Source organism: Mustela nivalis (assembly GCF_964662115.1).
Source record: "Mustela nivalis genome assembly, chromosome: 18".
Classification (NCBI taxonomy): Eukaryota; Metazoa; Chordata; class Mammalia; order Carnivora; family Mustelidae; genus Mustela; species Mustela nivalis.
The window spans coordinates 37217228-37231494 of record NC_139037.1 but is presented as its reverse complement, the minus strand read 5'-3'; the positions used below and the strand labels follow the sequence as shown (position 1 = coordinate 37231494).

Here is a 14267-nt window from a genome sequence, read left to right as displayed (position 1 = left end):
TCCAGTTGAATGGATGTCCATGCATCCATCACCCATTATCTATCTATCCATCCATCCATCCACCCATCCATCATTCCATAGCCATCCATCCATCAATGACCCATGCACACAATCCTCCATCTATGCAACATCCATCTGCCCATCCATCTATCTGTCTACATCCTTTTGTCCATCCTCCCATCCATGCATTCATCCTTTCATCTGTCCATCAACCTGCCCACCCATCCTTCACCCACCCTTCCGTTCATCCATCCATCCATCCATCCATAAATATATCCATCCATCCATCCATCCATCCATCATCTATCCATCCATTAATTCATCTATCCACCCATCTACTCATCCATCCATCTATCTATCCATCCATATACACATCCATCCCACCATCCATCCATCCATCCATCCATTTATTGACCCATCTGTCTACTGACCCATCCAGCTACCATCAATCCATTCACATAATCATCCATCCATCCTTCCTTCCATCCTTCCATCCACTCATGCATGCATGCCGTCATCCATCTAACCATCCACCCATCCATTTGTTCATCTGTCAACCCATCTTTCCATCCTCTCATGTCTCCATCCATCCATCCTTCCATCCATCCACTACACGTGCACTGTCCCTCAATGAATATGACACAAGAGGCTGTGTGGTGGGTGGAGGAATAAATCAAATGTACCCATAGATGCAATGTTAATTGGAGACTACAAGCTCAAGTATTGGTAGCAAGAGACACAAGGCATGGTGTCTGTAGTGGTAAAGAACAGCTCAACCCATCAGTCTTATATCACAAATTATCTCCCTTGCCTGCTAATGGTCTGCTGGCTGCTGGTCTGTATATCTGACCTGAAACTTGTATCAGGAATCTTAGCTAAGGGATATCCTATGTGGCTATGGGAAGGAATGAGGGTTTTAGGCAGGGCTTCTAAGTGAGGATGTTTGAACTTGGCCTGAAGGCTGAATAGAGTCCATATGCCCAGGACACATGGAAGCAGCTTTGCAAAGAGAGAAAAAGGCCTGATGTCATCCCATTTCCTGGCCGATATGTGATTTTCATACTCTCTGGGACTATTTGCTGTTTGGACTATTTGCTATTAGCCTATTTGCTGTTCCCTTTCTTCTTCACCCGTCCTTCCATTCAAGGGTGAGTGACAACAACTGCCATTGTTCCTTTCCACTCTCTCCAGGTTGCCAGTGGGACTATAGAGGAGACACACATATGCAAATGTGTATGTGCATATATGCACATGGATGTGAAATCGTAGGGTGGAGACCTTATTATTTTGTTCTCTGCTGCAGTGCAGAACCTAGAGTGGGTGCTCAGTAAATACTTGTTGGGATGTATAAATGACAGAAAAATGGTAAATATTGAATGCATGCATGCATGGATGAATGAATGAATGAAATAGATATAAAGAGCTTCAAAATGGTTTGGGTTGGGTGGACTGTCCCACCTCGGACTATGATCAGGAATGTGATGGCAGAGACCAGTTTAGTTTGTATTTCATTTCTTTTATACAGATTAATAATTTTATTTATTTATTTTACTTTTTAAAAATTAAATTAATTTATTTTCAGAAAAAACAGTATTCATTATTTTTTCACCACACCCAGTGCTCCATGCAATCCGTGCCCTCTATAATACCCATCACCTGGTACCCCAGCCTACCACGCCCCCGCCACTTCAAACCCCTCAGATTGTTTTTCAGAGTCCATAGTCTCTCATTATTCACCTCCCCTTCCAATTTACCCCAACTCCCTTCTCCTCTCTAACACCCATTGTCCTCCATGATATTTGTTATGCTCCACAAATAAGTGAAACCATATGATAGTTGACTCTCTCTGCTTGACTTATTTCACTCAGCATAATCTCTTCCAGTCCCATCCATGTTACTACAAAAATTGGGTATTCATCCTTTCTGATGGAGGCATAATACTCCATAGTGTATATGGACCACATCTTCTTATCCATTTGTCTGTTGAAGGGCAGCTTGGTTATTTCCACAGTTTGGTGACCGTGGCCATTGCTGCTATAAACATTGGGGTACAGATGGCCCTTCTTTTCACTCCATCTGTATCTTTGGGGTAAATACCCAGGAGTGCAATGGCAGGGTCATAGGGAAGTTCTATTTTTAATTTCTTGAGGAATGTCCACACTGTTCTCCAAAGAGGCTGCACCAACTTGCATTCCCACCAACAGTGGAAGAGGGTTCCCCTTTCTCCACATCCCCTCCAACACATGTTGTTGCCTATCTTGCTAATTTTGGCCATTCTAACTGGTGTAAGGTGATATCTCAATGTGGTTTTAATTTGAATCTCCTAGCAACAGCAATCAGACAACAAAGAGAAATAAAAGGTATCCAAATTGGCAATGAAGAAGTCAAACTCTCTTTCTTCGCAGATGACATGATTCTAAATATAGAAAACCCAAAAGACTCCACCCCTAAACTACTAGAACTCATACAGCAATTCAGCAACCTGGCAGGATACAAAGTCAATGTGCAGAAATCAGTGGCTTTCTTATACACTAACAATGAAAATACAGAAAGGGAAATTAGAGAATCGATTCCATTTACGATAGCACCAAGAACCATAAGATACATGGGAATAAACCTAACAAAAGAGGTAAAGGATCTGTACTTGAGGAACTACAAAACAGTCATGAAAGAAATTGAAGAAGACACAAAAAGATGGAAGACCATTCCATGCTCTTGGATCGGAAGAATAAACATTGTTAAAATGTCTATACTGCCTAGAGCAATCTATACTTTTAATGCCATTCTGATCAAAATTCCACTGGTATTCTTCAAAGAGCTGGAGCAAATGATCCTAAAATTTGTATGGAATCAGAAGAGACCCCGAATAGCTAAGGAAATGTTGAAAAACAAAAATAAAGCTGGGGGCATCACGTCATCTGATTTCAAGCTTTATTACAAACTGTGATCACCAAGACAGCATGGTACTAGCATAAAAACAGACACATAGACCAGTGGAACAAAGTAGAGAGTCCTACGATTTCACATCCATGTGCATATATGCACATACACATTTGCATATGTGTGTCTCCTCCATAGTCCCACTGGCAACCTGGAGAGAGTGGAAAGGAACAATGGCAGGTCAATTAATCTTCGAGAAAACAGGAACAAATATACAGTGGAAAAAAGTCTCTTCAATAAATGGTGCTGGGAAAACTGGACAGCTATAAGTAGAAGAATGAAACAGATTAATAATTTTAATTACAGAAGCATGCATGGACTCCCCGTTCTGTTGGAACCCTAGGAGTGAACCAGTGCTTAGCCTCTCAAACCCCCCACCCAGAGGCACGCGCTGCTGCAGCGGATGGGGAACAACCTATGTTGGACTTTGGCCCATACATCCAGAAAACATTAACTTAGTACCTTGAGCTTCCTGGGGTTGTGGGGCTCTTCCTCAAGCCCAATGAAGGGATGGGGGGAGGAGCTTCCTTAGGCCCAAGGGTGAGAGATACTGAATACATGCATGAATACATCTCGTCATGGTAAGAGTAATGCAAACATTATAGATAAGGCTAACACACCCATTTCTCACTAGCTCCTCTCCTCACCCCAGAGGGGGACATAGTTGGTGCTGTGAGATGTTCCCTTCCACAGGTTTCTCTGTGCATTTCACATATATATGATCAGATCACAAAAAGCAACAAAATGCATCCAAAAAAGCAAAGAAGTCAAACTCTCACTCTTTGGAGATACATGATGTGTATGTAGAAAACCCAAAAGACTCTACTCAAAAATTGCTAGAACCTGATACAGGAATTGAGCAATGTGTGGGCATATTTATATGTTGAATATTATGGTATATACATGTGTGTGTATATATGGCATATATACTCCCAAAGTACTTTCCCATTCAAAGGAGAGAAGAGAAGAAAACGAAACAAAAAGGCTGTGTGTGAAAGAGGCCTAGTGAGGACTTTGAGCCAGGTGGACCCAGGTTAGAGTGTGGACCTTGATACTCCCTACCTGGGTGGCCTTGGGCAGACCAACCTCTTGTAGCTATCTGTAATAGAGCAGTGGCAACCATGCCTAGGTGGGAGGACAGTGTCAGGATTAAGTGGGCTTGTTCATAGAAAGCCTCCAGAGCCTTTTTAGGATTTCAGATGGTTCAAGGCCAACCTGTGTGTGTGTGTGTGTGTGTGTGTGTGTGTGTGTATGTTTCGGGGTGCGGATGAGGAGGGAATCTTCTCCACGCTCTCTCTGAAGGGAGCCTGCAAGCCCAACCACATACACCTCTGCCCCCACCAAGAGGTTCCCCAGCCTCAGCTCTGTCCTGGAAGCTGGACTCCCCGTTCTGTTGGAACCCTAGGAGTGAAGCCAGTGCTTAGCCTCTCAAACCCCCCACCCGGAGGCACGCACTGCTGCAGCGGACGGGGAACAACCTATGTTGGACTTTGGCCCATACATCCAGAAAACATTAACTTAGTACCTTGAGCTTCCCGGGGTTGTGGGGCTCTTCCTCAAGCCCAATGAAGGGAGGGGGGAGGAGCTTCCTTAGGCCCAAGGGTCAGAGATACTGAATCAAAACAAAGAGAGAGGCCTCCCTCAGCTTGAGGAAGGTGCAAGGGAAGCCCAGATAAAACGTGTGTGGTAGAGGGCTGGAGATGGACCCTCAGGAGAAGCTCCCCAGGAGCCCTCAGTCTCCAGGTCCTAGGCAACACCTGGCCAGCAAGCCGAAGTCAGAGAAGCATAGCATGAAGGTGAAGGCGCCAAAGCAGCACAGCCTGTCTGTGAGGGCAGTGGTGCTGGTGGCCATAGTGGTGGCAGTGGTGGCGGTAGTGGCTGTGGTGGTAGCCGTGAGGAGGACCATGGTAGCGGAGGCGGCAGCAGAGAGGATGCAGGCGGCTGCGGCAGCGGAGATAGCGGCAGAGAAGATGAAGGCGGCTGCGGCAGCGGAGGTAGCGGCAGAGAAGATGAAGGCGGCGGTGGCGGCGGAGATAGCGGCAGAGAGGCTGAAGGCGGCAGTGGCAGCGGCAGTGGTGGTGATAGTAGTGGTGGCATTGGTGCCACGGTGAGTGGGGACCAGAAGGCCCTCCTGTGTGGGTGAGCCAGAAGGCGTCAGGGAGTGGGTCTGCGCGCTGGGGTGGCCGCGGAGCTAGGAGACCCTGGGTGGGGCCGGAGAAGTCGGTGGTTAGGTCTCCCTGGCGCCAGGGGCTGCATCCCAGCAGGTGAAGGGCTTGGTGCGCGGGTGTGGCGCAGGTAAGGTGGGGCGTGACCGGATCCACATTGCTAAGGTATTCATTTCCCACTTGAAGACATTGAGACAGAGAGAGGTTGATGTCACACCAAAAGTAAGCAGAAGCAGCCCTGCTGGGGTTAAACCCAGGCAGCGGGACTCAGGGCCCTGGCACCCAGCAGAGTGACCCCAGTGTGTGTATGACCTCTTGAGTTACCCTCATGTATGTGCCATCTTCAGTAACCCGGGGTGTGCGTCACCCTCGTCTGCCTCCCAGGTGCGTGGGTGGGGCGGCAGGTGTTATAAATCCGGGACAGAGTCCTCGGATACCCCGTGAGTCACCACCCCTGGCCTCGCCCTGAAGATAAAGTTTAGAGATGATCAGGAATGGATGTTAGGGATCTCAGAGGGGACAATTCCTGTGGTGGGGACTGGTGGCTTCTTTAGCCTCTAGGAGAGGAAGCAGGGGGACTTTGAGAGGTTGCAGATGACCTATTTATGGGCCTCTGCTCAGGTAAGGTCGCCCTGCCAGGACCTGCTTAGCTTTGGCCTCTGCCTCTATGGGAAGGTGTTCTTTTGATTTTTCAAGAGAAATCAGGAATCTGATGTATGTTAAATCTGGTTTTTAAATATCGGCAACACTTCAGTCCTTAAAAAGTCTGTGGGCAGGGGCGCCTGGGTGGCTTAGTGGATTAAGCCTCTGCCTTCGGGTCAGGTAATGATCCCAGGGTCTTGGGATTGAGCCCCAAATCGGGCTTTCTGCTCAGCGGGGAGCCTGCTTCCCCCCCTCTCTCTACCTGCCTCTCTGCTTACTTGTGATCTCCCTCTCTCTGTCAAATAAATAAATAAAATCTTAAAAAAAAAAAAGTCTGTGGGCATATCCGAAAGTGCTAAGTGGGGTCCCACATGGGACCTTTGGACCAGACCTACAGAAATGGGGACACAAGGCTTGCAAGAGCCAGACCCCACAGAGGAGTTTCATAAATTCCAACAGAAAAGTAGAAAGTACTAAGGATGGCAGGTGAGCAAGATCACTGTGACTCCTTAAGGGGCTCTGCTTTTCTAATTTTTTTTTTTTTTAAACATGGTGCACAGAAGTCTGTGTTAGCTCTGAAGCCCTCCTCTCCCTGCTCTTTCACAATCTGGTCCATCTCAAAAAGCCAGGCTGCAGTCCCAGGAATGGGCTCATCTCCCTCTTCCCCAGAACCTTGCTGGCACCAGCAGACCAGCCTGGTGCTTGCAAGAAACCAGGGGTTCAAGTTGGCATTTGCCTTCCCTGTGGCTGGCAGATGGGCTTTCTGTGACCAGAGCCCATGTTGTGGACAAATCTGATTCTGAAATAGGTGTGATATGGGGAGGGGAGACCCCATTCCCAGCCTCTGAGGTCTGTCCCCATCAGAGTACTCTTCCTCCCTCCTGCCTCCTTACTGGCTTCCTTGCTGCTCACCAACAAAGGCAAGCTTGGAGTGGGAGGGGAAGCAGGTCTGGGTTCTGTCCTCAATCTGGCAATCTTCAAGAAGTCAGGAGGCTGGCTTTCCAGCAAGGACTCAGGAGATGGGGTGACAAACCTTTCTTCCACAAGAGTCTATTGATGCTCTGAAGTCTAAAATGATTCTCACATGGAAATTAAACCAGCTCTGTCTTGCATTGAGGCAGCTATAATGCTATGTCTTGCTGTGGTGTGAAGCTGTTGAACCCAGCCAGAGGTGAGCCACATACTCTCATGCCCTCCCACACACTGGGACACCTGCTGGCCCTCCATATCTGCAGAGCCCTGGGCTCCTGCCTTGGGCTGGTCTGCCTGGGCTGAGAGGAGGTTGGAAGTAAGTATTCTTTGCATGAAGATGTTTTATAGCCCCTCTGGGTTTGTATGAAGTCATTCAGAGCAGGTGGGAAGCTAGGTTCTTTGATGGACCAGAGTGTGAAATGGCTATTTCCTGCTTCCTTTCCACACATTTTCTTGCCCTGCAGAAAGTGTTTCCAAGTGCCAGTCAATAATTGTGCAGAAACTCTGTTTTAGGAGTGGTGTCTGAGCAGAGTGCCTGGCCAGGGAGCCAGCCTTAAAGACCATGCTTGGGATCTTCATGTGCCTGGAAATGGGAAACTCACTGCAGCCCTCAGAGGGGCCTTCCCAGGTCCAAGTTTCATCTCCCTTTTCCCAGGATAATAGACAGATATTCCATTCCCTGCAAGGGGTTTCGATAGTGAGAAAAGGGACAGGAAGCTTAGAGGTGTGCTGGCAGGTCCAGGACACATGGTGCCCAAGTGGGGGCAGGCACTCCTGACTTCTCCTCCAGTCCGTCGAGCACCCCTGCAGGTCTGGCCCCTTCATGGCTTCTACACCCCACATGGTCAAACAGACACTTTTGGGGGATGCTTGTTTGCACTTTCTGAACTCAAAGACTAAGTAGCCGATGTCAGATGTCTGCGTCATACTCTCTTAGAGTTGCTGTCCGAAGTGGGGTGCACTTATGGAGAATCACTGATTTAGAACATGATAGGGGCCAGAGCCCAGGACACTAATTATCTTTCTGTAATGGAAGAGAGGTTCTGAACCCCGATTGTGGTGATCCAGCACACCCACAGACTTGTTCTAGGGGCTCAAAATTCTCCCCCATGATTGAGAGGATGATTTCTACAGGAGTGTCTGGTTTGGGATTTTCCTTGGGTCAAAAGGAGACGTAACCAAGTCTTTTTGAGCAAAGGGTCTGCCCCAAACTGTGTCGAGATCCTTTAGGGACTGCTTGCATGAAAAGGGGAGTGAATAAAAGAAGGCGCCCTTCTAGCCTTGGGTCCAGTTGAAGCCAAGAGGAGAAGCACCAGCTCATGGCCACTTTGATTTGGGTTCCGGATCCTGTCAGGTCCCGTCAGTGTTGTGGCTCTCCATGCCCACTGACCCTGGGGCAGAGCCCATCCTTCCTTTGCCCTGTGTGCCTGTCAGTCTCCCACTAGTGTGGATAACAGTTTCCTGACCACAGAAAATTGTTCAAAGGACTTTGTTCCAAAAGTCCATCTGTCTGTCTATACAACACAAACCTCTGGAATTCTTTGGTTTATTTTATTCTCTGGTTGTTCCATCTTACTAGTCATCCTTAAGGCCATCCTGTCCCTACTTTTACTATGCCCCACACAGAACTGGATGGGCATTAGGAGCGGTTGCTTACAGAAAAGCCAGTGGTGTGTATCAGTAACAAACATTCATTTAGAGCCATCCTGTCTCAGGGCTGCGTGTTCCAGACTCACAACAGGTACTTTGCATCCATTCCCCTCAGACCTTTCCAGAATCCAGCTTGTAGGTGACTTATCTCCCTTTACAGGTGAGGAGTCTGACACTCGGCTTAGGGTCATGGGGCAGGCAGGTGGGGGCACAGCCCAGGGTGGTCACAGAGCCCAGTACTTTCCCCTTCTCAGGCTTGGCATGTGCTCTGTTGCCCTGTCACATGACAGAGGACTCAAGGCTGGGATGTTCTGCCCTCTGCCAGGCTCTGTGCACTGGGGCTGCCTGAGCCAGCAGGAAGGCCATAGACGTGAGAGAGGGCACAGAGACGTGTAGCTTGTGCCTGTACTTGTTCCGTAATCTGTCATGAGAAGTTACACAGAGGGCAAGGAAGACCTCTGTCCCTCTGCGGGTTCTCTGTGCTTATTAACTATTGACTCCCCGACTTCCTCTGTGATAAGGAACTCATCACATTGCTGGGGTCTATTCTCTCAGATAAACCTTCAATTTTGCAATAGTAGTAGAATTACAGACACATTGGTGAGACTGTGCTGAGAATGCCCAGATATCCCTCACCCAGATCCCATAATGTTACCACCATGGTGCACTTATTAAAAGTATGAAGTCAACACTCATGGATCACTATTAACTCCTCTCCAGACTTTATTTGTACTTTTTCCGTTTTGGCCTTAAAATATTTTCATTTGTTTTAAGATCTTTCCCAGAATCCAGCTCAAGAGATCACAGAGCATTTAATCCTCAGGTCTCCTTAGTCTCCCAGGCTCTGTGACAGTTCTCAGACTTGGCTTGTTTTAATGATCTGGTACTGTTGAGGAGTACTGGGCAGGTACTTGTAGAATGCTTCTCTGTTTGGGTCAGCCTGATGCTTTCTCATGCTTAGCCTGGGGTTGTGGACCTTGGGAAATCATACCACAGACAGAGGCCGAGCACCTGTCTCATAGTGCCATTTTAGGGACATGTGACATCCACAGTCCTCCCCGGCGATGGCCACCTTGATCACCTGGTTAAGGTGGTCTTTGCCGGGTGTCTATTTTGAAGTCAATGTCTCCCCTTTCCACACTCTGCTCTTTCAAAGAGAGTCCCTAAGTCCAGCTGGGCTGCATCTATTAGTATCTGATCATCAATATTTAATAGTCATGAGACTTTTCAGGATATACATCTTGCATTCTGTGTGGTAGCAATGAACTGTCAGGAGGTAGCCACTGCTCCTTTATTTTTTATTTCTATTTAAATTCAATTATCCAACAGATAGTACATCATTATCTTCAGATGTAGTGTTCAACAATTAATCAGTTGCGTATAACACCCAGTGCTCATCACAACCTCTGCCCTTGTTAATGCCCATCACCTAGTTACCTCATACCCTAACTACCTCCCCTTTAGTAATACTTCATTTGTTTCCCATAATTAAGAGTCTCTCCTGGTTTGCTCCCTCTCTTTTTTTTTTTCCTGTTCAGATTTCACTACCTTCCCTTATGGCTCTCTGCACTGTTTTTTATAGCCCGCATATGTGTTTACGATATATGTCTTTCTCTAATTCACTTATTTCACTTAACATAATACCCTGTATTAGTTCCATCCATGTAGGTGTAAATAGTAAGTATTCATCCTCTCTGATGGCTAATATTCCATTGTGTGTGTGTGTGTGTGTATTGCTGCTATGAACATTGGGGTGCAGCCGCTCCTTATTTTCAGTACATCTGTAGCTTTGGGATAAATACCCAGTGGTGCAATTTCTGGGTCATATTGTAGCTCTAGTTTTAACTTCTTTGGGAACCTCCATACTGTTTTCCAGAGTGGCTTTAACAGATTGCCTTGCCACCAACAGTGTAGAAAGTTTCCCCTTTCTCCTCATCGTCTCAAACATTTGTTGTTTCCTGCCTTGTTAATTTTAGCCATTCTGACTGGTCTTGATATCTCATTTTAGTTTCGATTTCTATTTCCCTGGTGCCACGTGATGTGGAACATTTCTTCATGTGTCTGTTGGCCATTTGTATACTTTCTTTTGAGAAATATCTGCTCATGCCTTCTGCCCATTTCTTTTTTTAATTATTTATTTCTTTTCAGCGTAACAGTATTCATTGTTTTTTGCACCACACCCAGTGCTCCATGCAATCCGTGCCTTCTCTAATACCCCCCACCTGGTTCCCCCAACCTCCCATCCTCCACCCCTTCACAACCCTCTGTTGTTTTTCAGAGTCCATAGTCTCTCATGGTTCACCTCCCCTTCCAATTTCCCTCAACTCCCTTCTCCTCTCCATCTCCCCTTGTCCTCCATGCTATTTGTTATGCTCCACAAATAAGTGAAACCATATGATAATTGACTCTCTCTGCTTGACTTCTTTCACTCAGCATAATCTCTTCCAGTCCTGTCCAATAAAAGTTGGGTATTCATCCTTTCTGATGGAGGCATAATACTCCATAGAGTATATGGACCACATCTTCCTGTCCATTTCTTTTGAGTGGATTGTATTTGTTCTTTAGGTGTTGAGTTTGAGAAGTACTTTATAGATCTTGGATATCAGCTCTTTGTCTGTAGTGTCATATATAAATATTCTCTACCATTCTGTAGGTTGTCTTTTCGTTTTGTTGATGGTTTCCTTTGCTGTGCAGAAGCTCTTTATATTGATGAATTCCCAAGACTTCATTTCTGCTTTTGTTTCCTTTGACATTGGAGATGCATCTAGGAAGAAGTTGACATGTTTGAGGTCAAAGAGTTTCCTGCCTATGTTCTTCTCTAAGATTTTGATGGATTCTTGTCTCACATTGAGGTCTTTCATCTGTTTTGAGTTTTCCTTTGGGTAGGGTTAAGAAAATTTTTCATTTTCATTCTTCTACATGTGGGTATCCAATTTTCCCATCACTGTTTATTTAAGAGACTATATGTTTTCCTTTGAGTTCTTTCCCACTTTGACAAATATTAGTTGACCATAGAGTTGAGGATTCATTTCTGGGCTCTCTGTTCTATCCCATTAGTCTATGTATTCCCCCCCCCCCACAGGATCATGCAGTCTTGATGATCCCAGCTTTGTAATATAGTTTGAAGCCAGACATTCTGATGCCCCCAGCATTGGCATTCTTTGCAGTGTTCCTCTGGATATCCAGGGTCTTTTCTGGTTCCATAAAAATTTTGGGATTGTTTGTTCCACCTCTGTGAACAATGTCGATGGTATTTTGATAGGGGTTGCATTGAATATGTAGATTTCTCTGGGCAGCATAGACATTTTAACAATACTTATTCTTCTAATCCATGAGTGTGAGATGTTTTTCCATCTTTCTGTGTATTCCTCAATTTCTTTCATTAGTGTTATGTAGTTTTTAGAGTACAGTCCTTTACCTCTTTGGTTCAGTTTATTCCTAGGTGTCTTATGGTTTTGGTGCAATTGTATATGGGATTGATTCCTTAATTCCTATTTCTTCAGGCTCATTGTTGGTGTAGAGACATGAAACTATTTCCTGTGCATTGATTTTGTATTCTTCCATGTTGCTGAACAGCTGTATAAGTCCTAGCAATTTGGGGGGGTGCCATCTTTTGGGTTTTTCCACGTAAGTTATCATGTCATCCTGAATGAGTGAGAGTTTGACTTTTTCTTTGCCAATTTGAATGTCTCCTCTTTCTTTTTGTTGTCTGAGCCTAGGACTTTCTAGCATTCTGTTGAACAGCAGTGCCCTGCCCATTTAGATAGGGAGCCAGTTCACCATCACCCCCAGGATCACTCATCCTTCTTCATTCCTTTCATCTACTGCCTGCCCCCTGAAGGCACTTGAGTTGGAGATTCCTGCCCCAGGGCACCTTCCTATAGCAAACCTACATCCCACCTGCTCAGAAAGAAGTTTCCACTGACATAAGGGCCTTAAGTCCCAAAATCATACACCTTAAATCGATATAAATTTACACTTAAATATAATGGTTATGCCCTTTTAGGATCACGGGAGGAGAAATAGTTGAGTAAGCTCTATTTGATAGTTATCATCATACCACTCTGGAGGGATGGCATTAAAAACAGTTGCCTCCAGAATAAAGGTCTCCTTTTCTGCCCATGGGGTCCTTTAACCATAGGATTTCACTGAAAATTTCCAAAATTCAGGGGCAAAGTGCACATTATGAAGAAACTCAGCCTCACCACTGAGATGATTCTCCTTGTAAAGGCACTGGCTTCTCAGCTCTGTCTTTTAAGATGAGAGATTTTGTGGGAAGCAGGAAACCTGCAGGCCCTGGAGAAGATTTCAGGTCTCTGATCTGTGTGGTGGGAAATGCTTTGTACTGCGTCTGTGAGTGCACGGCATAGGGAAGGGCACGTTGGGTGTCAGTTATCTGAGCCAAATGGAACAAGGACCCCAGAAGCCCTTGCCCCTTCACCAAGGGGTGGAACAGGCATGAAGCTGAGCCCTTTCTGGCCTGTGAGTGCATGTGCTCACTCGTCATGGCAGTGGACATGCTCCCAGTAAGAGCACACATTGAACCTACTAATTGAACCTTCCTTGTTTTCTAGGAGGGGACTGTTGGGGGCCTCTTAGATACATGGATGATAAGCGGAGGGTTCAAGCTGATTCCTGAGACCATAATGAAGCTGCCGCCTGATAAGAAGCAAAAGCTCTATAATGAATCTCCAGTCATCCTCAAGGACATGAAGTGGAGGGACACTGAAGACCTGACCACATTGGTCATGGGCAGTGAGGCCCTAAAGAAGCAGCTGCTGGCCACGCTGGAAAAGTGCCTCAAAGGCTGAAGTCCAGTACATTGATTTCAAAGCTATTTCTGGAAAGCAGGGGTCTCATTTAGATGATTCTCCACAGGGTGGTGGGCCATTTAGATGGTTTTCCTAACTCATAGATGTGATTAGGAGTTGGGGGAAGCCTCACCCATTCATTGCTCATGGGTTGGGTCCAACTCTCCTAGACCCAAGGAACATGGGGTCCTAGTCAGAGGTCCTGCCCTGGTGCCCATTGAAGTCCCTCCCCTGGCTGGCCTAACTTCATTCCTGGGAAAAACCCTGACCCAACTTCTGAGCAGTTTTGGGTCAGATGGAGCAGATCTTGCTGAGTGAACTCAGTGTGGACTAGCTGGGTTCTGGAGTGACTGTAATGGGTGTTGGGCCTGAGAGGACAGGCTGGACCTCAAGTCCTGTCTCCCCCAGGAGGTGAAAACCCTTTCCTGGCTTTCCTCTCAGGCTCTCCTCTTGGCTCCTGTGGTTTTACTATTCTTACTTTGTCTTACATTGTCTGTGAAGAACTTAAAAAAAGAGAAATGGAATAAGAGTTATCAGTTTGCATCATTCCCATAGCTTTGCCATTCCAAACAATGTCCATGATGGAATACTGCTCCTACCCGGGTCCCAGGACCCCTACATTGCCCCAGCCTCAACACACTGCGTTTCAGGGTCAACTCACTGGAATCTTCTTTAAAGAAATATTCTATATCATAAGGGCTATTGGTTGCCCTGCAATGTGGCTACTATTGTGGCATGAATGCTTAATTCTGTCTTTTTAATTAAACCCCATATTTTGTTCTTCATCGCATGTGAGACTTTTTTTTAATTAAATTTATTTATTTATTTTCAGAAAAACAGTATTCATTATTTTTTCACCACACCCAGAGCTCCATGCAATCCGTGCCCTCTATAATACCCACCACCTGGTACCCCAACCTCCCACCCCCCCCGCCACTTCAAACCCTTCAGATTGTTTTTCAGAGTCCATGGTCTCTCATGATTCACCTCCCCCTCCAATTTACCCCAACTCCCTTCTCCTCTCTAACACCCCTTGTCCTCCATGATATTTGTTATGCTCCACAAATAAGTGAAACCATATGATACT

General features: G+C 46.1%; 1 protein-coding gene across 1 annotated transcript; it reads left to right on the top strand.

The window, feature by feature from the left end:
- Nucleotides 1-4579: 4579 nt before the first annotated feature.
- Nucleotides 4580-13944, top strand: LOC309853849 (uncharacterized protein). Its single transcript, XM_082712360.1, has 2 exons — nt 4580-5047; nt 12944-13944. The coding sequence occupies exons 1-2, from the start codon at nt 4641-4643 to the stop codon at nt 12966-12968; spliced, it is 432 nt and encodes a 143-aa protein (XP_082568486.1). The 5' UTR covers nt 4580-4640; the 3' UTR covers nt 12969-13944.
- The last annotated feature ends 323 nt before the right edge of the window (nt 13945-14267 follow it).

What these genes read in the sequence shown, in the direction of transcription:
- LOC309853849 (XM_082712360.1), top strand. Translation starts at nt 4,641, where the DNA reads ATGGACCCTCAGGAGAAGCTCCCCAGGAGCCCTCAGTCTCCAGGTCCT. An exon ending in GTGGTGGCATTGGTGCCACG is followed by an intron (nt 5,048 to 12,943) that starts GTGAGTGGGGAC and finishes CTTGTTTTCTAG; the next exon opens with GAGGGGACTGTTGGGGGCCT.